The sequence below is a fragment of the Octopus sinensis genome, linkage group LG3 (genome assembly GCF_006345805.1).
Source record: "Octopus sinensis linkage group LG3, ASM634580v1, whole genome shotgun sequence".
Classification (NCBI taxonomy): Eukaryota; Metazoa; Mollusca; class Cephalopoda; order Octopoda; family Octopodidae; genus Octopus; species Octopus sinensis.
Genome location: NC_042999.1, coordinates 130,517,524 through 130,545,436, shown reverse-complemented (window position 1 = coordinate 130,545,436; position 27,913 = coordinate 130,517,524). Strand labels below are relative to the sequence as shown.

The window sequence follows — 27,913 nt, the reverse complement described above, 5'->3', positions numbered from 1 at the left end:
AGCGTCGTTAAGAAGACGGAGATGGAGGTCCTGATGCTGCTGGTGTTGTCTGTCGCTGGAACTGGCTGTGTGCTCTGTGGTTAGTGGTTAGACCTTAGAAGGTCTAGAACCAAAGACGAAATACGGTTTTATAACTAGCTTTTTATAGGGACCAGGAGGCTCCAACGGAGATTTAGAAGACTGTGTCACGGGACCTTATCAGAAGGTTGCAATTGGTTGGATTGCATATTGGTGCGCAATAGAGCAAGAGACAAATTGCGCCAATACCAACCAATCAGAGTAGTGGACACTACAGGGTCCAAGCGGTCGGAGGCTAGCTGTTATCTGCTACGTTCGTATTTATGTTATATATAACAGAGAGGGAGAGAGAGAGAGAGAGAGAGGATTTCACTAAGCGTACGTTACACTGTCTTTCATCTTACTGACAACATCTTGAGTATGGTTTGAATGGCCCTCACCAGCCATTCGTCCACTAGCTTCTGCAGCGACCACTTAATCAAAGTGTGATGGATCCTGATGAAGGCTTTTTTCAGGCCGACAAATGCCAATTACAGCACTTTACTTTTAACTGAAGGTACGTGATTGTTTTTTTAAAAGTTTGATAAATTAGACTCAATTTTGCTGTACTTATTTATACAATCCCGCCGTATCACTCTGAACACAAACATGGATGTCTTAACCCGGATTTTAAACGGTATGTAATGTGTTTAATAATTTGATTAATTCAAATAAATCTTACAGAACTATAACTGGAGCAAGATATGAGTGATAGAACTTTGAAAACAGAACATTCCTCAGATAATGACCGTGAAGCACCAGATAAGAGGAAGGCTAGATGGGCATCTTATGAAAGGAAACTTGCGCAAAAATTGTTGTGCTATGAAAAATTTTCTAGTTGGTTGGAGCAAGGCAAGAACGATACAGCTAAAGGCAAGTGCATATTATGCAAGTATGAAATTGCCGGTAGTTTGAGCCAAATTTTACATGAGCAGGCAGAAAAATGCCGCAAGAATGCAAATGAAGCAAATAAAGCAAAAAAAATTACCAATTATTTCAAAGCCTCATCGTTTTTTTCACATTCCAAGAAAGTAGCAGCTGCTGAATTAAAATACTGTGCATTTGTTGCTGAGCATAATCTCCCAATTTCTATTTTGGACCACTTACCTGGCCTTGTTGCAAATGCCTGTCCTGATTCTAAAATCGCCCAGGAAGCAAAGTGTGCCTGAACGAAAGGCACATCCATCTTTCGTAAAGCCATTGGCCCCTACGGCTTCAACGCTTCATTCATCAAAATTCTCACTCTTTATTGATGAAACAACTGATGTTTCAACACTAAAACAACTTGTCCTGGTTTCCAGATACAATGACGTTGAAATTCAAAAGACAGTCGATGATTTTCTTACACTTATAGAAATACAGGATTGCAGTGCTACGGGTATATACAACTGTCTTTTATCATTTTTAAACGGACACGCTATTCCTCTGGAAAATTTGATAGGTTTCGCCTGTGATAATACAACTGTTACGATGGGAAGCAAAGGAGGCGTTCAGCACTTGTTGAAGCAGAACAGGCCAGATCTTTTTGTGCAAGCCTCTGTTTGTCATTCTTTACACGTATGTTCATCAAACGCGTGCAATGAATTACCGAATTCTGTCCAAGAATTGACAAGAAGTATTTATGAATACTTTAGTCACAGTCCTAAGCGTATCAATGAATTCAAAGATCTGCAGAAAATAGTTTCAATTGATCCTCACAAAATCCTGCATGAAAGTTGCACTAGATGGATGTCTCACAAGCAAGTTGTGCAGTGCATTTTAGAGCAGTGGCCAACACTGCTGGCATATTTCACACAAGCAACATTAGAAGGTGGGTGACCGATTATGGCTCGACGAATTCTCACTGAAATGAAGAATCCTCTTACAAAGATGTATTTAGCACTTCTCTCTTTCATTTTAAACAATGTTAACAAACATAATCTGGAATTCCAGACCGAAGGTTATCGGATGCATAAGCTTAAAAGAGCCACCAAAGCTGGAATGAAGGGAATTTTGAGCAATTTCATCAGACCTGACTTACTTTCTGTCATCAATGTGTATGAAATTAATGTCAACGATGCGACGACACACCAACCATTAGATTGTATCTACTTTGACGCTGCAGCTGAGAGAATTTTATACGAAAATGCTACCACCATTGCCCCTGATGCATTGTTGACTTTCCAACAGAATATACTACGATTCTTTGTTAGTCTTTCAAATCAAATGCTCATGTGGTTTTCGTCTCGCGATATGCAGAACAATTTCGGATTACTAGAGGCGTTGGACCCAACCAACGTAGTTGAAAGAAGGCCAAGGTCAATTATACCAAGTCTTTGTGATGAAAAAGATTTCGAAGAAATTATTCACGGTTCAATGTTGTTCTTTCATCCCGTATAACGAGCCAGAAAAATTTTGGTTTGCTGTTTCACAAGAGAAATGTGGTGATGAATACCGCTATCCACTGTTGTCATCCTTTATGCTTTGTCTTCTTTCTTTACCGCACTCCTCTGCATCGTCAGAAAGAATTTTGTCTGTTTTCCACAATATCAAAACAAAAAATCGAAATTGCTTGAAAACTTCTACGCTTAATGCTCTTACGAGGTCGAAAACTTTGATACGAAATACCGATTGTACGACGTGGGAACCGGATGAACAACTTTGTAAGACATTATTTGAAAAACGATTGATACAACACAGAATCTCCTCACGAAGATGACTTATCTTTTTGATGTCCAAACATTCAACATTTCAATAAATGTTCCCCCCCCCCAAAAAAAATGTATAAAAAGTTCGTTTTGACTGTATTTGGGGGCTTCAGTAAAATTCTGTATGCTTTGATCAGATTCTGTATGTTTTGAAAAAAAATTCTGTACGTTTTGAAAAAAAACCTTTGGCAGCACTGCTCATCACACTGAGCTAAACTTAATCATTAAGTGGGCGCTGGCTCGGATTAACATCTCCTCAGTTGTGGAGCCGATGAGGTTACCAAGAAGTGATGGCAAGAGACCAGATGGTTTTATCTGCTATCCCTGGGTTAGAGGTAGGTGCTCATTTAGGACGCCATAGTCTATGACTCTTTTGCTCTCTCTCACATCCTGGATACTGCAGTAAACGGTAGGGTCACTGCTTCCTTAGACGAACAGAACAAACCCTGAAGTATCGGGACCTGATAGTGAACTATCTTTTCCAGCCTGTGATGTTTGAGACGTTTGGAGGGACTGGGCCACTAACCACGAAGTTCTGGACGTCGCAGGCTGCTCGCCTCACCAATGTGTCAGATGATGCCCCGTGAGGGGGCTTCGCCTTTCCAACGCCTTAGCCTCGCCATCGCCCATGGTAATGCTGCGAACGTGCTGGCTTGCTTCAGTAGGTCCTGTTGAACCTTGTGGTGTGCAACCAGTTGAAGCGCTTGGTGCTGCTTTGTCATTTTTTTCTCTCTTTCTTCCCCACAAATGGTTTCAATAAAGTTTTAGCAGAAAGATTTGGAAGAATTAGGAGAAAGCTCTCCGGTAATTTTCTTTCATATAAATAAATGTTTATGTTAAAGAATTTGCCAGCAAAATCTTATAAAATGACAATGTTCTAAAAGATTTACAAGTTTATATGTTATATATGGAAAAAAAAAAATTCCTAATATCTGTGACTATATACTGAATTCATTCAGTGTTTGAGGTTCGGATTTACATATTGGGTAGGTAGCAGAAAATGAATTTACATCATATGTGGATTACTGTGCATTCACTGTATATATATATATATGTGTGTGTGTGTGTTGTGTGTGTGTGTGTGTGTGTGTGTGTGTGTGTGTGTGTGTGTGTGTGTGTGTGTGTGTGTGTGGTGTAGTTAAGTTTATGTACGGTCATAGAGTGACCAATGGTTTCGCATCCACAAAGGGCTTAGCCTCCTTGGACGTCTCGTCATATATATATATATATATATATATATATATATATGTATGTTTGTATATATGTAGCCAAAAAGCCAGATGACAGCGTTTTATTTCTTTCAGACTAAGGAATGTTTCTGTTTGTGATACTAATATAGTTGACAAAATTCCAATACAATTTAATTTGCTTTGTTGACTGTGGATCAGAAGCGCAAATACATATATTCTAACTGTAAGTATGCCTAGATGCATACTTACGCACGCACATTACATATGCATAAGTATTTCATTTTCATTGGTGTTGTGGTGATAGATTTGAATCATACCTACATGTGTGCCCCCGCCGACTTTCAGAAGAATGAACTTTTTATGAAATTATTATCAAATACCTTTTAAATGGTGTAGGTTACGATTATATCAGAATTTGATGTAAAAAAAAAAATTGTTGGGCGCTCACGCATACGGACACATCACAATTTTTCTAAAATTTCAAGTTTCATTTTGTAGAGGTGTGCATTTTGTATGTGTGCACGTCACCATTTTTCTTTTTTCCACATTAATTTCCTATATAATTGGAATGTACACCTCATAAAAGTGCCTGTAGAAGATTTAATTAAAAAAAAAAATATCCATTATTCTTAGTCATGAGGAAACAAAGTTAACTCATTTCCGCAACTCCAAAATAGTTTTCAGAACAAATTTCAATATAATTTGGATCTAATTTGAAAACAATTCGTATTTTAATGTGGTTTTGTATTATATATTTATCATATTCATACGTGTTATATATGTAATTATCTCTGCTGGTAAAAAAGAACAACCATTTTTTTGATCTTTTCGGTTTGAACGGTAGTTTTTAAAAATAATTTCTATGTAACTAAACACTTTTAAACTTCGTAATCTGGTAGAATGTGTTTATAAAACATCTTTTTCTCTTGGGTTTCTTGAGAAAATTCTGTAGTTTGTAAGATATTTTCTTCAATTTTGGTAATTTCAACCAATCAATGACGCCTATTGAGGTGAAAACATCTGCCGTAAAATTTTCTGGCGGTGAAATATGAAAATGTCCCTCGATTAAGAAACAGATTGGGTTTATTTACATTTCTGAAAAAAAAAAAAGATACCCTTCCCCCACCCCTAACCCTTTTGTAAGAATCTATACCTGATGAAATGTAATTGGAGAAAATTTTACTAACAAAGTCGCGGGGTCACACACAATTGTGTAGGTATGCCAAATTTTAAATGTTCCCATATTCTTTCCAGCAATAATTCCGTCTGGATACTTGGATTTGACATTAGGAGATAACAATTAAGAGCAGGAACCAAATTTCGCTTTAAATTGTGGCCAAAGGATATACATCGTTCTGTTTTTTTTGTTACAGCTTCAGAAAAATTATAAAACATATCAAATACTTCAGCTGAAACATTTTTATTGGTCTAGCTTGAAATCTGTGTTAAACAATGTAACAGATAAAGTGTGTTCCTTAAAAGGTACGACATACTGTCATGATAAGAAGGCGCAGAGCATTGTTGAAACAAAAAAAATATACATATTTCTTAGAAGAATCTAATAACATTTGAAAATGTGGGAAGAAAATCTAGCCGGCTCCATGTCAGGTTATTTGAAAGAAAATTCTCTCAGCAGAGACTGGAAAACTCAAATGCTCACATAAATACTGACTAGACACTTTTCCTGTAATTACCTGTGACTATTAATAAAACAGACATTATTTAGAGACTATAAAGAATTTTTTGGTCAGTAAGAGTTACTTACCCTGATTGAACTCTCACCTAAATTGTATTTGGTGCAACAGGCAGACTTCAAAACTTTTTATTGATGTTGCAAGTTTCATTGAAGAACTCTACACATGTTCATTGACCGGTAGGAAGTACCAAACACACTCAGGATTATTTTAATTTGTATTTATTTTCTTATCTAAACCACAAACAGAATATCATTTCATTGTTTATCTATGACAAACGCAAACCCCTGTTTATCACAATATGCCTTGAATTATCACCTAATATTTACTAATGCGCTTTCTGTTGATATTACCAATAGTTATGTTGATTTCAACTACAATATTATTTTTCTAATGATGGAAATACATATTCCTGGACCAAATTCGTGATCAATACCAGGTAACGTTCAATTTTTTTTCCCTTTACTTTACTTTTTGAAATTTCACCAAGTTTTGTTGCTTTCGGCAAGACTTTATTTCAATTCATTATTGAAAATTTGTACGTATTTACTGAAAGTTGTTACGCTTCCTGATTTTATTTCATCGCACATGTTTGCAATCTTTTTGAAACATTCATAGAAAAGTTTCAAAAACTTTTCGAACATTTTACATCTTCAGTAGTCATGTTTTGTTAGATTTAATAAAGTAAAAAAGTAAAAAAAAAAAAGAATAACAAGACGAAAAAACCCATACACTTTCACTGGCTTATTCTAAGTTTTCTGAGTTTTCTATCGATTTAAACCCTGATTCGACTTATATTTATTTTAGTTTGAAAGCTATTTAATACAGTAGCTTTTAAAATCAAGGAAGTTTTTACTGCACAAAGGTTGAAATTCAGTTTGTTTTCTATCCTATATGATTTCTCTCATTCAAATCAAACTGATTTATCGACCCAAGAAGAAAAACGTTCAGCCTGGCAATTGTTAAGACTTGAACTTGTGACTATAGCGTTTAAATGTCAGCGATCAACTTATGATACATTTCTGTTTGAGGTTATTTGGGTTCATGTTTACTTCATAAATGAAATTTTGTGATTTCTTTCACCCCACGTAAAGGGCGCACATATAGGTTGTGATGAGATTAGAAATCGAAATCGCGCAAAAGTAAACTATATTGTTAAGTCATTTAATTATAGTTCATTAACATTTCCAATACAGCTGTTGATGGTAATATGAATTTTAAGATTTTGCAGTATAGGCATTCCGAAATTGTCTTTCGTGCCTTGCACTGAAGCTAAATTTTCTTAAAAATGATAAAATGAATCAATACATTTTTATTATTTTTTCCTCTCGCTTAAAACTAAAATACTATATATTTCGAACATACTGACACAAACAAGTTATTAGGATATCTGATCTTTCTTTACAACTAACTGCTTAAATTATTTGTATGCCTCTCCATGTGAACTGAAGCTGGATTACCTGTTACTGAAATTTGGGTGTAGCTTAAGTGATAGTCCGCCCATGAATGTCATTATTGGAGATTGTGTCTCTAATCCATCTTCTTGCTTTGTAAATCTTGGCGGAACCAGGCTGTTCATAAAAACCAGAAACATTTTTGCCTTATTTTGAATTTATCATTGGTCCAGCTACAACAATTGCCAAGTTATTCGTGTTTTCAAAATAAGCTTTCAGTTGAATCTTATATCAAAACAAAATTGCTTTAAATCTCTTAGAAATCTATCTGGCTCTTATTTCGATTGTCCAATTTCATGAAATTCAGTCTTCCTTCAAGCACCTGTGACTGGTGTTAACAAAACTTAGCATTTAGCTTCCACAAAAGGTGTGCAACAGGTTTCAGGAAAATTTTTTGTTCCTTGATTTACGTTTATCAACTGCAGAATTATATACTCGAGAATGTGTTCGTTGCTAAGGAGTACAATGTCTCATAGTTCTGGGTTCAAACTCTATCTTAATTCCACTGTAGTTTATCTGTGCGAAAGTGACAAAATATAATACCTTGTCTTTAAAATACACACGCACACACACACACAACTCTGATAATTTCTCTGCAAATTTTCCTTTAACTGAGTTTTTGTGTTTGATAAGGAAAGGAATCACATTGAATTAATAAATATACCTTTCCTCACTTAGAGAGATATCGCTGAAGTCAGCACGAAAAGAGAGATTATCGAACTATTTATTGATTTCATCTTTTGTGATGTTATTTACGTTGCCCGATCCATCGAGATCATCTCAGATTGTCTTGTATAAATGAAAATTACACAAAGAATTAATATTCCATCTTCAAAAGAAGTGAACATACACTCTTGCGCTCGCTATTATTATTTTTTTCGTGTATATTCTTGCACTTTCTTCTTTTTTCTATATCGTCTCATTTTCTGTCTTTAATTCCCGATCTGAATCTGAATAACTATTTCTTTCTATATCACTATTTCGAAAACTGTCTATTGTGGAGTAAACTATGTCGATTGTCATGTACGCATAGAATTATATCTTGCTTGGCTATATCTGCTGATACTGCGTGTTGTGAGCTGAGAGTGGAGGACTTTACGGATATAGGTAGGATAGGAAAACGCCTTAAAATTGTAAAAATTAGAATGAACTGAAATGTTGAATAGCTCTCAACCAGTTTTTATCTAGGGATCCTTTTGATCTCTATTTCACTTGTGTAGACCCTCTTAGCCATTTGATGCTTAAAAAATCCTATATTTTTATAATTAGATATTATTAGGAATTGTAGGGATTACTATTTTACTTGTTTCAGTCATTTGACTGTGGCCATGCTGGAGCACCGCCTTGTAGTCGAGCAAATCGACCCCAGGACTTATTCTTTGTACGAACAGCCATGCTACATGGCAGTGAAACATGGGCCGTGACTGCTGAGGATATGCGTAAGCTCGCTAGAAATGAAGCCAGTATGCTCCGATGGATGTGTAATGCCGGTACTCACACTCGGCAGAGTGTAAGTACCTTGAGAGAAAAGCTGGACCTAAGAAGCATCAGTTGTGGTGTGCAAGAGAGACGTTTGCGCTGGTATGGTCATGTGGCGAGAATGGATGAAGATAGTTGTGTGAAAAAGTGCCACACCCTAGCGGTTGAGGGAACCTGTGGAAGAGGCAGACCCAGGAAAACCTGGGACGAGGTGGTGAAGCACGACCTTCGAACTTTAGGTCTCACTGAGGAAATGACTAGAGACCGAGACCTCTGGAAGTGTGCTGTGCGCGAGAAGACCCGGCAGGACAAGTGAGTCCATAACCCGTGGCCTTCTACATGGGATGGAGCCAGCCTACGTATGCATACCTTCCCTTCTTGGGACACAAAACTCTACTTGTGAAGACGTGATGAGGCAAGTGAGGATCAGAATCGAAATCGATCAATGGAAATTGTGGATGTGCTACCAGTGCCGGTGGCATGTCAAAACTCTGCTTGTGAAGACCCGTTGAGGCAAGTGACGATCAGAATCGAAATCGATCAATGGAAATTGCAGATGTGTTACCAGTGCCGGTGGCATGTAAGAGAACTTTCCGTTTCGCGACCGTTGCCAGCACCGCCCCGTTTCGTGTCCGTTGCCAGCCTCGCCTGGCCCTCGTGCCGGTGGCACATAAAAAGCACCATCCGTTCGTGGCCGTTTGCCAGCTCTGTCTGGCACCAGTGCGGGTGGCACGTAAAAAGCACCCACTACACTCACGGAGTAGTTGGCGTTAGGAAGGGCATCCAGCCGTAGAAACACTGCCAGATTTGACTGGGCCTGATGAAGCCTTCTGGCTTCACAGACCCCAGTAGAACCGTCCAACCCATGCTAGCATGGAAAACGGACGCTAAACGATGATGATGATGATGATGAAGCCTAGTACTTATTCTATCGGTCTCTTTTGCCAAACTGCTAAGTTACGGGGACGTAAACACACCACCATCGGTTGTCAAGTGATGTTGGGGGAACAAACACAGACACACAAACACACACACATACACTCATATATATACATATATACGACGGGCTTCTTCCAGTTTCCGTCTGCCAAATCCACTCACAAGGCTTTGGTCGGCCCGAGGCTATAGTAGAAGACACTTGCCCAAGGTGCCACGCAGTGGGACTGAACCCGGAACCATGTGGTTGGTAAGCAAGCTACTTACCACATAGCCATTCCTACGCCTAAATATTATTAGGAATTGTTTAAATAGTTTGTGTATTATAGAAGTATAACTATTTTATTGTACATAAAATTTTTAACAACAGCTTATGTTGACCCCCAAGGGTCATTGGACTCCAGCTGAGAACTGTACAGCAAATGAGTTGTCCAGTTCAATTTATGTGAGTATGGAAGCAAAATATTTACCTAATGATAAATTTAATGGAATATATTGTAATTTATTATCCCATTGTGTTAGCATTGTATTAGCTGGTGAGTTATGTTAAAAAAAGTTTCAGAATTAACATTTGAAGTAGAAAGGTTTTCTGTATAAAGTAACCTTTAAATATTTCTTAAAATTAAGGAAGGTGGTGGTGCTGGGGATATTCATCCTAAAGTCCCCCAATTAAAATGCTGTTCCTTATGCTAATGATGTTAATAACACATACTATTCAATAATTGGCCTGTCATCCAATGGAAAAATGATGTTGGTCAGTTACAAACAATAAAGGAAAATTATTTTATGTTCAGAAAATTGTGTTCTGAGTTAAAGTGACTTTTTTTTTCTACTGTAAATTTGTTTTTTAAATCTGAAGTGGACAACAATTTTCTAATAGCTATTGGCTGCATGCCATATTTTACTTCAATAATTTGCTGTCCCATAACTTATTCATTGGTACTAAAATAAGACATGAAGCAATTTCTGAGAAAGCAATTGAAAGAAGTTAGTTAGATGAGAAAAAAACAAATGTGTTGATGACTCAAGTTTTTGAAGCGTACTAGCAGTTGTCAACTTATATTGAAAAAGTTACTTATTTTAAAATGAACTTGTCCACCACCATATAAAAGAAAAACAAAATTTGAAGTTTTCTCAAAAATAACTTTGACTAAAAAAAAAATCTTTTGAGTGAATTTATTGATGTTTGTCAACATGTTTAGAGAGTTGTTCATTGTTTCATGAATTATAATGGAAGTGTGGATGAAAGAAAGTCAATAGCCTTTTGGTTTCACTAAATTCTACTATTTTTCAGTAAGAATTTTTGAAATGCACAATGTGTATTATAAGTTTATATTTGTTATGAGATCAACAATTTGAAATGGTTTGAGATATGTTTGAACTTGCATTCATAGCTAAAGACTTGTGTTTTGATATTTCTCATGAAATAACCCAGTTGAGTTAAAAGTTGTTTTCTGAAGATTGGAACTGAACAGCAACTTGACAGTCAAGATGGGAAACATTAAAGAAAAAAAATCATACTAATTTATATTAGAAACTATGTAAAGTAGATTTTTTATCTTCTATTGTTTGTTTTTCATTTTCTGAAAAGAAAAAAAATCAAATTAGATATTTATAAGTATTAAATTTGTGTTTTAAACATTTGATTAAATGTTATTCATTGATCAGGCTTATAGTGCATATTCTTAGTTGAGTGAGTAATATGCACTATATATCAATCCATAACATTTTTTGACACTCTTCCTCCCCTCTGTTAATGAGATGACAAAATAGATTTTGCATTCATATAATTTTGTTTTTCACCTAGGAGTTTGACTAGCTTAAAAAGTTGGCAACCATTTTTATTTTAGGTGCCCCAGCATGGTGACAGCTGAAACTAGATTAAATCAAATCAAATGGCAATTTGTCTACCCACTTTTTAATCTTCACAACACCCTTACCCTTCTTGATAAACACTGCATTAGTATATGAATGGTTTAATAAGGGACTACTAAAAGTGGATCAAACTTTCGTGATTAGTTTCAATATGGTTATTATTGCTCCTGAAGAAATGAAGATGAGAAAAGAAACGAATCCATTAGGGATAGTTTCTATGATGTTGAAGGCTTCAAGAGATTTTTGCTAAGAGCAAATCACTCAAGCTGTGTATGGAGGTACTGTGTTAGCAAGATTAAAGTTGACAGCAAGGTATTTAGCATACAAGATGGTGTCTATCAGGGACATGTACTCATACACACCTTCTTTTTTAATTCAGTATAAACCTTGAAGCTATAATTCAAGAATCTGGGATAAGATGTGCTTGGAATTTTTTATTTGCTAGAAACTTAACTCTCATAGCAGAATCTGTCAAAGAGTTGCAGTAAAAGTTTCAGCATTAAAGCAGGTTCTAAAAATTAAAAGCATAAAAAAAAGTCAAAATGGTATAGCAAGTTGATGCAGGTAGTTTATCCTGTCCCCCTCCAACTTTTAGTTCATGCAGGTGAAAAAAAAATATTATTTATGGGACGACCCTATATATATATATATATTTAGATCACAAGAAGCATCAGTTAAAGGCTAATAGAATTTGGCATTGTTGTTTGTTTTCCTTTGTTTATTCAAACAAATAATATCTTGATATTCTAATACTGATGGCTAGTTGGTTCAAATCATATTAATGAAATGTAATGGTATATTTATATATATATATATGTCAGTTATGGATTTGTTCATTTTATATCCATTTTTTTCATTCTAGCGTGGGTTACATGAATATATTATCAAGACATTATTTTATAGCCAGATGCCTTCTTGTCACTCATCCATAACTTTTACTAAGTAAGGGATCTCTTATTTCACACATCTTCAATGAAGTGAGTAGATGATTTGATGACAGGAATGACAGACAATAAGAACACTGCTTGTAATGACTTTCATAAAGTGCAAATGTAAACAACAAACACATGCACACATACACATACATGTCAGGCTTCTTTTAGTTTCTGTCTACCAAATTCACTCACAAGGACTTGGTCTGCCTAATGTTATAGTAGAAGACACTTGCCCAAAGTAGGACTGAGCCTGGAACCTCACCTGCTCTGCCTGAGCCTCTTATTTGAAATTCATCAAGAATTAAATAGAGACTAAGCTGTAAAATGTAACAGAACTTGAGGTTTAAAAAAGATGCTTTTTAATTCCATTTCATTAAAAGACGAGTTTGGAGAAGAATTCACTGTGTTGATTTGGCATGAGGAATGAAAGTATCTAATTTGGGCACTTGCCCTTCTTCAAGAGAGGGAATATAAATATATGATGGAATATCCCATACTTGGGGATATCCCAGAAAAAGCTGTAAGACTTTGAATTTCTTCCTAAAATAATATTGTATACGACTTGTATATATATATAAACTAGTCTTGGTTGGAAAAGTTTGAATGAAAAATAGAATACAATTAAGAGGAGAGAGAGGAGGAAAAGCCAGTTAGATAGTTTGAATAATATGGTTTTAAGTTTTGGAACAAGGCTGGCAATTTTAGGGAAAAAGGATTAGTCAATTGTATTGACCATCAGTGCTCAGCTTTTTCTTATTTTTTTTATCCTGAAAAGTTGAAAAACGCAGTTGACTTCTGCAGAATTTGAATTCAGAACATAAAGAGCTGGAAGAAACGCTGCTGAGTATTTTTTCTGATGTGCTAACAATTCTACCAGGGGCTGGTAAAATTTTGTTTCAAGACATATTTAGATAAGAGTATTGATCATCATTGGGTGCCAAGTTTATATTCCTTTAAAACTGGAAATATACTAATCAAAATATAGTTAACGGATGCAAAATGGTGTATCCAATTTACTTCTGCTCCAAATAATAGTGGGTTTATAAATGGTGTCACTGTGGATAGTTAGGATGGGTACTCAGCTGCTGATGACATCTCAATACATGAATGGGGCTAGTTCAGCTGATCCTTATTTTTCTTCATATGAAAACATGTCTGCATTTCTCTATTACAACAGTGTTGAATAAACAGTATAGTTATACTCTGTAGCACAGTATAGCATTAATTCTTTTCATCTAGATTTTTGAGTTCAATTCCCATAAGGGTTGAATTTGTTTTAGTAGAATTAACACTATTCATGTATTGAGGTTAATTAATTCTACTATTTGCCTCCTTTACTTATTTAAGGTCTTGTGCCAATAATGTAAGAAATTGTCATTTGTTCTCTCTCTCTCTCTCTGCCTTCCCCTCCCCTCAGTCTGTCATTTTCTGGTTTCCTTTCTCTCCCATTCTCTGTCTTTATTTCACTTTTTTTCCTCTTTCACCTGTTTCTCATCATGTTTCTTTTCTTCTTTTGTTCAGTCTTATTACTCTCTCTTTCATTCACCCCTTCATATTCATGTTCAGGAATTCCTTAAAGAAGCCAAGAGCAAGAATGTTAAAAACAAATTTGACAGTTTCCAGTTGATTTGAGTAGGCTGTTTTTCTTACAGCTGATAAAGTTGTTGTCACACTTCCATTACTGTATGTCTCTGACAGGTATTTACCTGTCCTATTTTTTTCTTGATTTTTATTCTTGGTAATTTTCTGTAATGGGTCAAGTTATACTTGCCCTACATATCGTTGATTTTTTTTTCTTTAGCATACTTTCATTTGTGTTTTTTTTTTAAAGGACATCAAAAGAAACTACTAAAGAATAAACATTAAACACAATGTAGCAGGTTCATTCTTTACATATTTTCTCTATTGAATATTTACTTTTAAATGTGTGTGTGTGTATCTAGATAGATAGATAGATAGATAGCCCATATATGTATCATACTTAGTGCAGACACATCACAGAAAGCCAAATTAACTGTGGTATTCATTCAGAATTGATTAGGAAAATGGTGGTTGCAAAATTACTGATGTTGCAATGAGCCTGTGGGCTGATTAAAAATCTGTTACGTGCATTAGAAGCAGTATTAGATTAAAATAGCCATATATGTATCATATTTAATACAAATACATCATGAAAAACCGAATTAATTTCGTGGGGTACATGCTACTGATGAAATTCAAAAAGGCAGAATTACATATCTAGCATTCTCATCACTGCTGCTGGACAGTTTTCATTTGTTACTGAAGTATTTGTATCAACGCAGTACGTCCATAATTTAGTACATACACACACACTCTTGGTCATGAAGCAAGTTTCTATCTTTCTTACTGAACCATATTGTGCTTAACCCTTTAGCATTTAAACCGGCCATATCCGGCCAAAAGTATTCTGCCTGTTTTATGTTCAAACTGGCCAGATCTGGTCTCTCACACCAACCCTACAATATCATTTTAAAAATTAACAGCTACCTCATCAAAATCTCATAGCTACAAGATAATGCCTGATTAGTTCAAGGCAATGTGGATAAAATGGGATTAATTTTGGCAGAATAATGCGAACACTAAAGGGTTAAAACCCACCTAAGAAAGGGCTTGCTCTGTAGAATGTATGTAAGGAATGTTGTAATAGATATTTTTGTCCTTATTTTTTTGAGCCCTTTCTCTATCTAACCACTGAATATTGTACATGGTCAAATTCAATCAGTCTATCCATTGTTAAGATACTATTTTTAAAATTGCAATGTTTGTGATATACTGTAATTGATCTGGTTTTTGGGCAAAGTCCTATTTGATCTTAATGTAAGAAGGTAGTGTTATGTTACAAATACCAACCTATTATATCAATAAGCGACTTAATTTAATAATTTAGATCTTGATTAAGTATTTTATTGAAACATATAGACACACTTTGTTGAAACGCATATTTTTACTAGTGTGTAAGCTTATAAATATGTAGTTACTTGACCTCCTTAATATAGAAGTTAACCCTCCTTGAAAATTAATCCTATTTCATTCAAACAGAAAAATAATCAAGACAAGAGAAAATCAAGTCTGGATTATAGATCAAAAAGTTATTAGAAACTTTTCTTTTTCTGTTTCCTTCAATTAAGCTTTAGGAGTTGTCTGGTATAAAAACCTATTTCAATAATTTCTATATATCTTTGATTTTTTTATACTTATACAACCCATTCAAACTATATAGAAATAGATGAAAAAATATGTAGTTTTTTTTTTTACTAGGAGTGGCTATGTGGTAAGTAGCTTGCTTACCAACCACATGGTTCCGGGTTCAGTCCCACTGTGTGGCACCTTGGGCAAGTGTCTTCTACTATAGCCTTGGGCCGACCAAAGCCTTGTGAGTGGATTTGGTAGATGGAAACTGAAAGAAGCCCGTTGTATATATGTATATACATATATATATATATGTATGTATGTATGTATATGTTTTTGTGTCTGTGTTTGTCCCCCCAACATCGCTTGACAACTGATGGTGGTGTGTTTACGTCCCCGTCACTTAGCGGTTTGGCAATAGAATAAGTACTAGCCTTACAAAGAATAAATCTTGGGGTCGATTTGCTTGACTAAAGGCAGTGCTCCAGCATGGTTGCAGTCAAATGACTGAAACAAATAAAAGAAAAAAAGAATAAAAGATACAAATATCTTATATTTTAGGTGAGGAATAATTTTGGAGAGTTATGATATTCATGGCTTTCTTTTCTAAATATGTGGTTTATTGATTTCTAACATAGGCACAAATTGTAGAGGAAGGAATTGTTAATTCCAATACACCCAATACTTTGATTCTTTATTTTATCAACCCCTTGGAAGATGAAAGGTTAAAGTCTATCTCAGGAATTGTTCTGAGAAACAATGCAACTAAATACTGCAATACATTTTGTTCAGTGTTCTACTGATTCAATCAGTCAACTGACCTTTCAGTTAAGGATGTAATTCTTTCTACCAAAGGTACGGGGCCAGAAATTTTGTGGGGAGGTGCTAGTCAATTACATTGACCCCAGTGTTCAATTGGTACTTATTTTATCAACCTCCAAAGGGATGAAAGACAAAGTCAACCTCAGTGACATTTGATCTCAGAATGTGAGGCTGGAAGAAATACTGTTAAGCATTTTGTTCAGTAATTCTACCAGCTCACCGTTTCTTTTAGTTATAAATATAATACAAGAACAGATTATTATCTGTTAACTTGGTTATGTTTGCAATATATTTGATATAATCTCAACTTAGAGGCAAAGTACCTATTTGTATAGTATACATCAGTTAATATTTTAACTTATTATTATTTCAGGTTTACTTGTAGAATCTATATGTTTGTTGGAAATATTAGTTTAAACTTACTAATGTTAAAGAAATGTGAATTATAAATTCATGGTCTGATTAGCATTCAGTCTAAATGCTGTGTTGTTGTTAAGGCTCATTTTTCTCTTGCTATCCAATTGTGTTGGAAAACAATCATTGTGTTTTCAGGGTGGCCAGCTGGCAGAAATGTTAGCATGCTGGGCGAAATGCTTAGCAGTATTTCGTCTGTCTTTATGTTCTGAGTTCAAATTCTGCTGAGGTCAACTTTGCCTTTCATCCTTCCGGGGGTTGATAAATTAAGTACTAGTTGTGTACTGGGGTTGATCTAATCAACTGGCCCCCTCCCCCAAAATTTTGGGTCTTGTGTCTAGAGTAGAAAAGAAGAAAAGATATGTGAGATATGTTTCAGATATGTGATATAGGTTAATGTAATGTATATATGTGGCATTCCTTTTTAAACTGTGGAGGAGAAGCAGTACCCATAACTTTTGCAAGCTAAGACTGGTGAAATATGATGGTCTTTTTGAACACCTGTAGGTTAACCCTTTGGCATTCAGATTACTCTGTCAAATCTAATGTTTATATGTCCACATTATTTTGAATTACTCATGCACTGTCTTGTAACTTTGAGATTTCAGCGGTGTAATTGTTTATTTTTAGAATGACATTGTAGTGTAGATATGAAAGGCTGGATTTGACCAGTTTGAACATAAAACAGAAAGGATATTTGGTCCAGATATGGGTGATTTAAATGCTAAAGGGATCTACTGGGAAAATGTGAGCAGGGAGGGATTGTAGATTTTAGAAAGTGCAGGTCTTGGATGCTAAGATTCAGCAAGGGTGATGTAAGGAAGAGTAATGGATGTGCTTGGTGGAACTGTGTATGAGGTATGCAGTTAATTAAGTTCAGAAGAGTAGAGACCATTGAGTTTGGCAGAACATGGAAAACAGCCTGTCTGTGAGTTAGTAGTTTAAGAATGTTGTACTATCCCAGATATAGGACCAGTATTCCAATGCAAACTTTGTAGAGCACCCCAAACTGGGCGCATGAAATTTTTCTGATTCTAAAGAGGAATACTAGTGTTTGTTGCTGCAATTTTGGTAATGTTATAGATGTCTAATAATTGTAAAGTCTAGCACTCTGGGCAACGTGTGAGTTTTAGTTGTATATTGTTTATGTGCAAAGAGAGTTTTCTTCATGTATGAAGTGATTATGTTTTTGCTATCAAAAGATACTAGAGTGTTTGAAGAATGCTACTCAAGGTCTCTGTTCATGGAGATAATATAGATCTGGCATGAAGTGTTTTAGTTACGTTTAGATGATGCCTGTATGCAGAAAGTTAAGTAGTGACGAGCTGTACTATCTACGTATGAATGTTGTTAAGTGACTGAAAATAGGTCATTAATGTACAGAAGGAAGATTGTGGGGGGATATAGCCAAACCTTGGATTCACTACTGTTGGTAATATTCATTGTAGAGTGGCCTGTTTGTATACATGGCTGTTGTGGAAGTTTCTGAATAGAAATAAGAGAAGACAGTTGGAAACCAGTGATAAATGACAAAAGGGAGCAAAATAACTATTGCACTTTTTTTGCTGATATGAGTTTCAACTGAAAGTCTAAGTTTATACTATTTACATATGATGATGAAGCAGGATGCCTCTCTCACCTCTCAGATTTTAATCTTTGGCATGGAGCAAGTCAATAGCTTTAATAATGAAGTACCTAGATATAAATCATTCTATTGATCCCTTACTTTTGAGGAGTAGTAATAAGAACTGTTAAAAAAATTGCTGTTATTGACACATTACTGCTAGTGGAGATTATTGCTAGATTCTTTGTATTATTTATTGTGTTGCTTCATAATTCTGTTTTCAAAGTTCTTACAAAATTCTTAAACCTTTCTTCCTCTACAAAGATCTGTTCCCTAGAAGGCTAACCACTCTACCCATGCTAACTACCAACCTATCACTCTCAATTCCAACATCTCAAATATGATAAACATTTCAAGGATTATAAATAGCTAGTCTTTAAGAATCATCTTCCCAGAATCTTGAATCTCTTTCTCTCCTTCTTCAGTAACAATCACTACAAACCATGCAAAGCCAGATATATCAGGGGCATACTCTTGCATGTCCCTCATCAGTGGTCCCACACCTTTAAGAAATTTGATGAAATCAAAACTGCTGTACTAGATGTGACCATAAAACCTTTGACCATGTTTAATGTAAGAGCAACAGAGCAACTATCTGCTTATGGAATCCATCTAAATCCCATACATTGTCTTCTCACCCTGACTATTTTGCTAATATTACAATAGCTTCTGCTTCTTGGAACCAACTAGTTGCTTACAATATCTACCTGACACATTCATTTCTCTGCTTCTAGTCATTCATACTACATCTTTCTACACTAGTCTTACACAACTACTCTCACCAATCCTTTATCCTTAGAATGCCATTATTTCAAAATATCCCCACCCAATGATTTTCCAGAAGATGTTGGGTTTTTGTAGGTTAAACACAAACCACATTTATATTACTTGTCTCAGAGGGTAGGCAAATGTCACAAGTCTTGAATAAACCATAAAAAAATATCTAGTCAACTTTGCTTTTCATTTGTGAAGAAATTATGAAATAATAGGAAAAGATATAAAAGTTCTTTTAGGGAGAATGGTTCTTTGACTTGGTTTTCAAAAATAAATAAATAAATAATGGCAGTGCCTTAGCATGGCCACGGCTCATGAGCTGAAACTAGATAAAATAAAATAAATAGAAAAACTGAAAGGTCTCTATGTGATTGACAGAACCAGTTAAGTATTACAGATGTTTAAACAAACCCAAAGTTATCTATTCTTTCATTCTTCACTAATCTTTTTCTTGAAATGGTGCAGGGTGGTTGAAGTTGAACAAATCAATGGAATATCAGTCCATTGGCTAAAAAGGCTGTCAGTTTATATTTTATCACTGGCACTATGCTCTGTCCTTAAATTTCACACAGTTGTCATATGTACAGTCCACTTTGTTGTTAGTAAGTCTTGTAAAATATAACTGACTGCTATAAATCTTATAAATATAACTGGCTGCTATAAGAAGTCTGATCACTATTATTATTATGAATGCTAGCTTTGAAAGCAGTGTTCTCTGACAGACTGACTTCCTGATTGACATTCATTGCCCAATGCATTTTTTTCAGTGGTGCCTCAACATAAAATTAAAATGGCAAATGATTTTTATACTCAGAGACATTTGGCACTTAACCTTTGCTTTCATGATGCTTATCTCTACTGTCATAAACAACGAATATATCTTGGGAAACATTTATAGATGATCTAGAACTAATTCTTGTCATGTAATGAGCTAATTAAATTAAGTATACTGTCTAAAAAATTCAGTAAAATAGTGCAGGAGATTTGAAATGAAAACCTTTGAAGTGGTAGTTTAGTACACCATCTACTGCATCATTTAATTTCTCCAAAAATCCAGTCGGTTGTGGAGCATTTATTTTCTTTGAATGACTACATCTCGTGAAGACTACCTGCAATTTTTTTCCTCTGTCCTCCCGTCTCGGGATCTTTCTTTCTCCTATGTTTCCGACGAAGAGCTCCGCTCGAAACGTCATACCCTCCTTCTTCCATTTTCCTGAGCGCCTAATAATAATAATACTGTAATTGTTCCACGTGTTGTTGTTTTTTCTGTTTTCCCATTTGGATTAACCTTATATATATATATATAATATATATATATATATAATATATATATACATACACACACACACACATATATACATATATACATACACACACACACACACACACACACACACACACACATATATATATATATCTGTGTCGGTGGCACATAAAAAACACCATCCGAGCGTGGCCGTGTGCCAGCCTCGTCTGGCACCTGTGTCGGTGGCACATAAAATCACCCACTACACTCTCGGAGTGGTTGGCGTTAGGAAGGGCATCCAGCTGTAGAAACACTGCCAGATCTGACTGGACTGGTGCAGCTTTCGGGCTCCCCAGACCCCAGTTGAACCGTCCAACCCATGCTAGCATGGAAAGCGGACGTTAAATGATGATGATGATGATGATATATATATATATATATATATATACATATACATATATACATACACACACACATACACACACACACACACACACACACACACACACACACACACACATATATATATATATATACTTGCTGTATTTTTCAGAATGCAGGAACTCTTTGCTCTGGTGCTCAATGATAAAGATTTATCAAAGGCTGGAGAGCTTTTCTCTCTTGAGGACAAAGACATTCAGCATGATTTAACTGAAGTACTTGAACGCATTTGTCAGATTGTTGACAGTTTTGATTATGTAACCAGCAGTAATGACCAGAGTGTTGTAGAAATATGTGTAACAAGAGTCACATCAGCAATCAGGTATGTATTCTCTGTAATAACATAAGTATGAAGTTGTTATTTTCCAATCCAGCTTTGAATAGAATATTGAACATAAACTAAATAAAACATAAATAAATGAAAATATTGATTGTTAGGGTTTTGTTTTTAGATCAAAGATTCTCATTTGCTGTGAACTACATCAAAAGTAGGGCAGTTTCTTCTCCATCATATGTTTTTACTTTCATCACGTCAGGAGTTGCATCATTATCATTAAATGACTGACATTAATTCAATGATGGTGAGCAAGCATAGCATAAATTTTATTATAATTAACATTTTATTACACTTGCATACCAAGACCAAAACATGTCTGGAGTTGTCACTGTGTCTATTAAAGGTGAATCTGTCCTTCTCACTCCATTACCTATTTCCAATTACAATTAGAAGTGCATCGACCAATTTCAATTAAAATATTTTTTTTTATACTTTGAACTGTCATCCTTGATTTTGTTAGGCATTGTTCAACAATGTTACCTTGTCAATACATGTATTGATTCAATTAATCATTGTGTTTGCCATATTAAGTTTCTTAGTATTTCCTTCTCTATGACTTTTTGTAGTGTATTCCATTATCATCTTCGTAATCAATTTGCGAAAATAAATTAAATTCTCAAAGACCATCTTATAAAATTAGAATAATGAAACAGATCTCTTTTCAGAAAGCAAAATCTTTTAAATCAAAGTAAAACCTGATATTTTAGAGAAATAAAACTAAAGATTGTGAAAAAAAGAAAAAACTTCTAAGTTATGTATAGAGTTGACAATTAGTGTTTTAGTAATACAATTAAACAAACGACGACAGATTAAACAAGCAGGTATTGTGGGAACAGACTGTAGCAAGGGTCAGTTGAAATAATTTATGACTGTCAATCAATTGCTTATTCATGGACTCAAAATAGACTGTAAGGTCTTAATTGATCGGGGTTAAGGATATAAATACCCTACCACTTCATAGTTTATGCTTCTATATTTACATTTTTCTCCTTAGATTTACAGGTTCATTTATATGACTCACAGTTACTAAAAACAGGAACAAAAACCTATTATTATTTATATGACTAACTTATGATTATATTACTTAGGTTATCTTGGAACTTGTCTAAGGCAATCCCGCAATCCTAATCATAAACCTTATCAAAATGGAAACATGTTACTACTTATGGTAAAAATCTAATGTCACTGATAACATTTGAAATGCATTTGTTTGACTTCTGTTACCAGTTTTAAGAATTTGTAAACTGAAATTAGAACAAGACTGATTGTATGTTTTTATTTGTTAATATCATTATCATTCTCCTTATCTGACTACCATTACTATGCTACATTTATTGATGATGATGATATACTAAATATTATTTGATGATGATGATGATACCAAATAATTCTCAGTTATTCTCTTGGAATTTTTAAATATCCCTAGATTTAGCTGAAATTTGGCTTCTCAGACTAAAATAGAGATCCACTGTCTAATGTTATATATACATAACACTGTGTAACATGATTTTTGTCCTTGGGTGACAACTGTTATTTCCTGTTTGCTTACCCCTAGAAAGTATGAAAAATGACTAATACTTCCTTCTAACTTTGCTTTTGTTACATCTATTTAAACCCCAAAGAATCCGCCTCAACATATCACTATGATACTTCTCCACTACTCCTACTCATGATCAGAGATGCACATATTGTCAGCCACTAAGGAACATACTCAAGTGGTTAAGGTCATACAACTGGCAAGCAAATCTGTGGTATTGAGCAGAATATTTGCTATAACGATATTTCTGCTTCAGCAACTCACTGCTGAATCTGTCTGAAATGTAATGGAAAATAGGTCAGTTTCAAATCATTGATGTCCAGGTCACAAAAGCGAAGTTTGAAGGGAATAGTAGTAATTTCATATGGTTTCTAGATAGAAGAAAATAGGAAATAACATTTACAGGCCAAAGACAAAAAAAAAAAAAAACTTGGTGATTGTAATGTGCATCCACCATATTACTTGGAGCCAAACATGAAATGAGTTTAACTTTTATTTTTTCATAAAATTTTAATGTATTTAGAGTAAAATTTTTATTGAATTTTAAAATTTCTTTTTTTTTTTTAATTAAAAATTATTTAGAGTTGCTATTGTTTAGCATCTTACCAGCACTGAACAAAATTCTAATTAAAGGCATTCCTGCTATGATCATCCTATTTTGTCTTCAGGATGTTTATTCTCAGGCATATGAATCAGAAACTAATCTGTTGTCCAATATGTCTTCCTTTTTTTATTTTTTGGGTTGGTAAGGTATGATTTGAAGGTGATTTGGTTGCTATTTCTAATAGGCTAAGTGCCCATTTAAAGATTTCCTTGACCCTAAAGTTTTAAAACAAAAGCATCCTGTTTAGATTGTCATTGATCTGATTTTCAGGTAATTGAACCACCTCTCTGAAGTATTAAATTTCTTTAACTTGGTTTATTTAACTTATGCAGCATTTTAAATTAGATGTCAACAAATTGCCTATTCCTCTCCAAATATAGGTTGTCTGGTTAATAGTTAGAAAACGTAAATGGGTTTCATGAAAAGTTTGAGGTGGATGACTTTGATGTTTTTTTTTTTGGAAGTTTGACGGCAACTGCCCTATTCTGACAAAGTAACAATACACAAGAACTATCTTTCTATGTTTCTATAGAATCCTGACCTTTATATGAAAAACTTCTCTAGAGCTACATTTTGTATTGAGATTAATAATCTCTTGATGAAGTTTCTTCCCCATAATCTCTAATCTGATCTTACTTTCTCCTATTTGCTGCTACTGGATGCTTCTATTCTAAGCTGTGTATTTTTTCTCTTCTGACCTTTTGTATGTAGCTACAAACTTAACCCAAATAAAAATGTTGGCAATTCTCAGGAAAAAAAAAATACTATGCTGTTTATTCATATTTTTGACAGAGAGACAGACAGTATCAGCAGTCATGTCAATGCTATGATATCTTTGTTGGAAGTATGCCTCAAGTACAATCTGCAACCAAGTGGCAAGGATGAAGATCCAGCACATGCTAAAATTGCATCAGATGTTCTCAGCTGTTTATTTATGGTACATTTTATATCATTTTAATATATACTAAATTGCTACAGTGTAGGTGATTAGTAGTAGGGCAATTAATAGAGTTTTAAAGAATTGTTTTGTAATATATTCTAAGGGAGACCTTTTGTTAAAAAGTTATTTTAATTGCTAGGTGAACTGAGGATATAGAGTAAAGCGTGTTGTGCAGAGACACAACTAAATACCAACTAAACCATCAGCTCATGGTTTATCAGCTGATAGTCCAGTATGAGTGAACATTTTATCGTTACCCTGTACATTAAGAAAAATTTCAACCATCACTAATAGATTTTTATCCTCTGAATATATTTCACTGAAGTTGTCAAAAAAAAAAGTTTTTATATAAGACTATTGTTTTCAATACTGAAATACTTTGTAGTTTTCATATTTTAGATTGACAATTATTACAATCAATACTCTGCTTTCATTAGAAATTATTGTAATTCTTTAATCATGAAAATTATATTTAGTATTTTCTGAGTTTTTAAAATTGATCTAAACTTCTCAATGTAGCCTGACAGTAATTAAATATTTATTATTTGTCTATGTCAGCATGATACTTGAGTATTAACTGTCTGAAGTAAAATAGTATGAATGACGGAAAAATAAAACTGAGAAGATTTTTCAATCAATTTTGTTTACATACCAGATAATGTGTATACTCAGGCTATGTTCTATTAGTACTTAAATCAGAAAGGTCAATTGGAAACTTTCACCATTCTGTTCTTTAGCATGTTACATTTTAGACTATATCTGTTATTATGAGTCTCTTGCTAATACAGCTGCCAGGAATTGGTTGACATTCTGTAAGAGTTTTTCAAATTGACATGTATAATTTATTGATTTATTATTTTTCTCAGAATTATACTAAAAAGGGAGTGATGGAAATAGCATTACCAGTAGTTGTGCAATTTCTGGATTGTGAAAATAAAGAATTAGTACGAAATGTTTCCAGTTATTTATCTTTGGCTGCCATTGGCTGTTCTTCCTTGTTGGCTTCCTACATGGAGCTTATCATCAGCAGTGTTCTCAAAGGTAATTATCTTACAGAATATTTCTTTGTTGCTTATCTTTTATATTTACTTGTTTCAGTCATTAGACCTTGGCCATGCTGGGGCACTGCCTTGAAGAAATTTTAGTCAAATGTATCGACCCCAGTACTTATTTTTTAAAGCCTGATAATTATTCCATCAGTCTGTTTTGCTCTAACTGCTAAGTTACAGGGACATGCATGCACACACATGATGGGCTTGTTTCTGTTTACCATATCTACTCACAAGATTTTGGTCAATCTGAGGCTATAATAGAAGACACTTTGACCAAGGTGCCATGCTGTGGGATCATATTCCAAACCATGTGGTAGAGAAGCAAGCTTCTTACCACACAGCCACGCCTGTGCCTTATGGAAAATTTTCTTTGCACTATTTAATTTTGTTTTTGTCCCTGAAAGTAGCATACTGTTCCTAATCTGAACGAGGTAACCATTATTAGACCAAAGAGATTTACTGATTGATTGGGTAGGTGAGTTAGTGGATAAATCTATGGTTAATACAGAGTTCAAGGCATAGAATAATATACTTTAGGAGCATGAGTAAAAAAGTGTTCTTTAAAGCAGTAGTCCTCCTCAGAATGTATGCTTGTGTGTAATGTTTGGTATGGATTTTGGGAGATAGTGTGGGCAGTGATAAGAGTTGGAGTGTAATGAATTGGTTAAACATTGATAAGGCTTTGGCTGCATATGGTCTATACTGTGATGTCTTTTATACTCTGATTTTCTACTGATTTACATCCTGAATCTTAACAGTTTGTCATGTTCTCTTTTTGATAAAGGTAACTCAGCTTTGACTCTCCTCCTTCAAAAGGTCTATCCTGATAACAAACAAGTTATATTGGACCATGTTCCTGAATTGGTACGGCTCATGGATACATGTGAACTACAAGAGAGTATAAGTTTGATCCAGATGTTTGCAATGGTTGCAAAAGAAAACCCAAGGGTAATTTTGTTATTATTATTCCTTTTAATTCAGGTTTTGTTGGAACTCCTGAAGTCTTGCATGCATAGCAGGCTTACTACCTGCAACCTATGGTATCATGCTATCTGTTTTTTTCAACTATCTAATATTTTTCTGACTATTCTAGCTGTACCAAGGAGACAAACCTTTTGCATCAGCTCTACTGGGCACTCTATTCTGATTTCCTTTATATGCTTCCTGATGCTTTCTGATACTGTTCCGAAGGATCCAGCAATAATTGGCATTGTGTTCACCTTTATTTTCCATTAATTTATTATTATTATTATTATAATAAATATATGATGTGCTACCAAGATTGAACATTTAGTATATGTTGTCTAAGAGGAAGACATCATAATCATCATCATAGTCATTGTTTTAACGTCAACTTTTCCATGCTTCCTTTGGTCAGACAGAGTTTGCCAAGGCAGATTTTCTATGGCCAGATGCCCTTCCTGCTGTTAATTCTCACCTTTTCCACGTAAGGTAATATTTCCTTTTGGCTGGAAATGGATCACACTCGCTTACAACTATCACACAATGTAAAGACAAAGACAGAGAGACACAGACACTCTCTCTCTCTCTCTCTCACACACACACTTCTTTCTGCTTTTTGTCTACCAGTTTCAATCACACGGCTTTGGTATACATAAGGCTACAGTAAAAGACGCTTTCCCAAAGTGCCACACTGTGGGACTGAACCTTAAACTTTATAGTTGGGAAGCAAACTTCTTAACTACTCAGCCATGTTATACTCCTAGATATTAAAAAATACTACCTGAGAACTGGGATCAAAGTCCTAATCTAGGTTAAACTGGAAACATGGACAAAATTTCAATCTTTAAAAAGCTCTCAGTCAGACTCTATCAGTATGTTACGATGAAAGATTGAAGGCCTACATGCCACTCATGTAGTAGCATCAACTACTTGAGGACCCTCTGTGCACAGTAACAGAAGGCAGCCTAATGAAAAGTTTGCACTGTTGCCAACACCACAACCATTGCTATTGACAGGCCTGTTCAGGATGCAATCAGAACAAAGGAATTATTCTACATGCTTTCCAAGTGTCTGAACATTACTGACCTGTGGAGTTATGTTGAACAGTTGTTGTCATATTTAGTATGCATCAAGTATACCCATCATGACTACCTATCTGATAACGGTACACCAGGCACATGCATCACAACCATATGTGCACGGTGACATGGTGATCTCATATCAAGATAAACATTGCATGACCTTGCAGGTGGGGACCAGTTAGAATTTTCTTCTGGTTGAGTAGCCCATCCCGCTCAAAAGGTCTCTGAATAAGGATTGTTTAAGGATGTTGAACGAACCTCCCATGTTTCCAAAGGCGAATTATCCAAACCTCTAAGAATTCCTTTCAACACACAGCTATGATGCCCCCTCACTACTTCTGCTTGTGATCAGAGATGCACATATCGTCATCCACTAAGGGACATGGTCAACTGGTTACGGTCAAACAACTGACAAGCAAATCTGTGGTATTGAACAGAATATTTGCTGTAGCCCATCTTTTATACTAAGACAAAACAATGTACATGATAACACTTCCAATCAGTTAAGATCAGAAGCCATGAGAGCCACTGTCTGGTACTGCATCAGGACATTATTATTATTATTATTATTATTATTATTATTATTATTATTATTCATCTGGCATCTGGAACATTACTAT

At 34.9% G+C, this 27,913-nt stretch overlaps 1 protein-coding gene across 2 annotated transcripts in view; it reads left to right on the top strand.

Annotated features, from left to right (window-relative positions):
• The first annotated feature begins 5,696 nt into the window (after positions 1 to 5,696).
• Positions 5,697 to 27,913, top strand: part of LOC115209851 (protein melted) — an 80,382-nt gene continuing 58,165 nt past the window's right edge. For both annotated transcript variants that reach the window (XR_004998327.1, XM_029778418.2), the window contains exons 1-5: positions 5,697 to 6,067; positions 20,891 to 21,100; positions 24,049 to 24,193; positions 25,063 to 25,237; positions 26,033 to 26,196. Coding sequence is in view for 1 of the 2 variants with exons in the window: in XM_029778418.2 (XP_029634278.1) it covers positions 20,892 to 21,100; positions 24,049 to 24,193; positions 25,063 to 25,237; positions 26,033 to 26,196 (693 nt within the window). In the remaining variant the exon portion in view is untranslated. The remainder of the gene's footprint in view (positions 6,068 to 20,890; positions 21,101 to 24,048; positions 24,194 to 25,062; positions 25,238 to 26,032; positions 26,197 to 27,913) is intronic.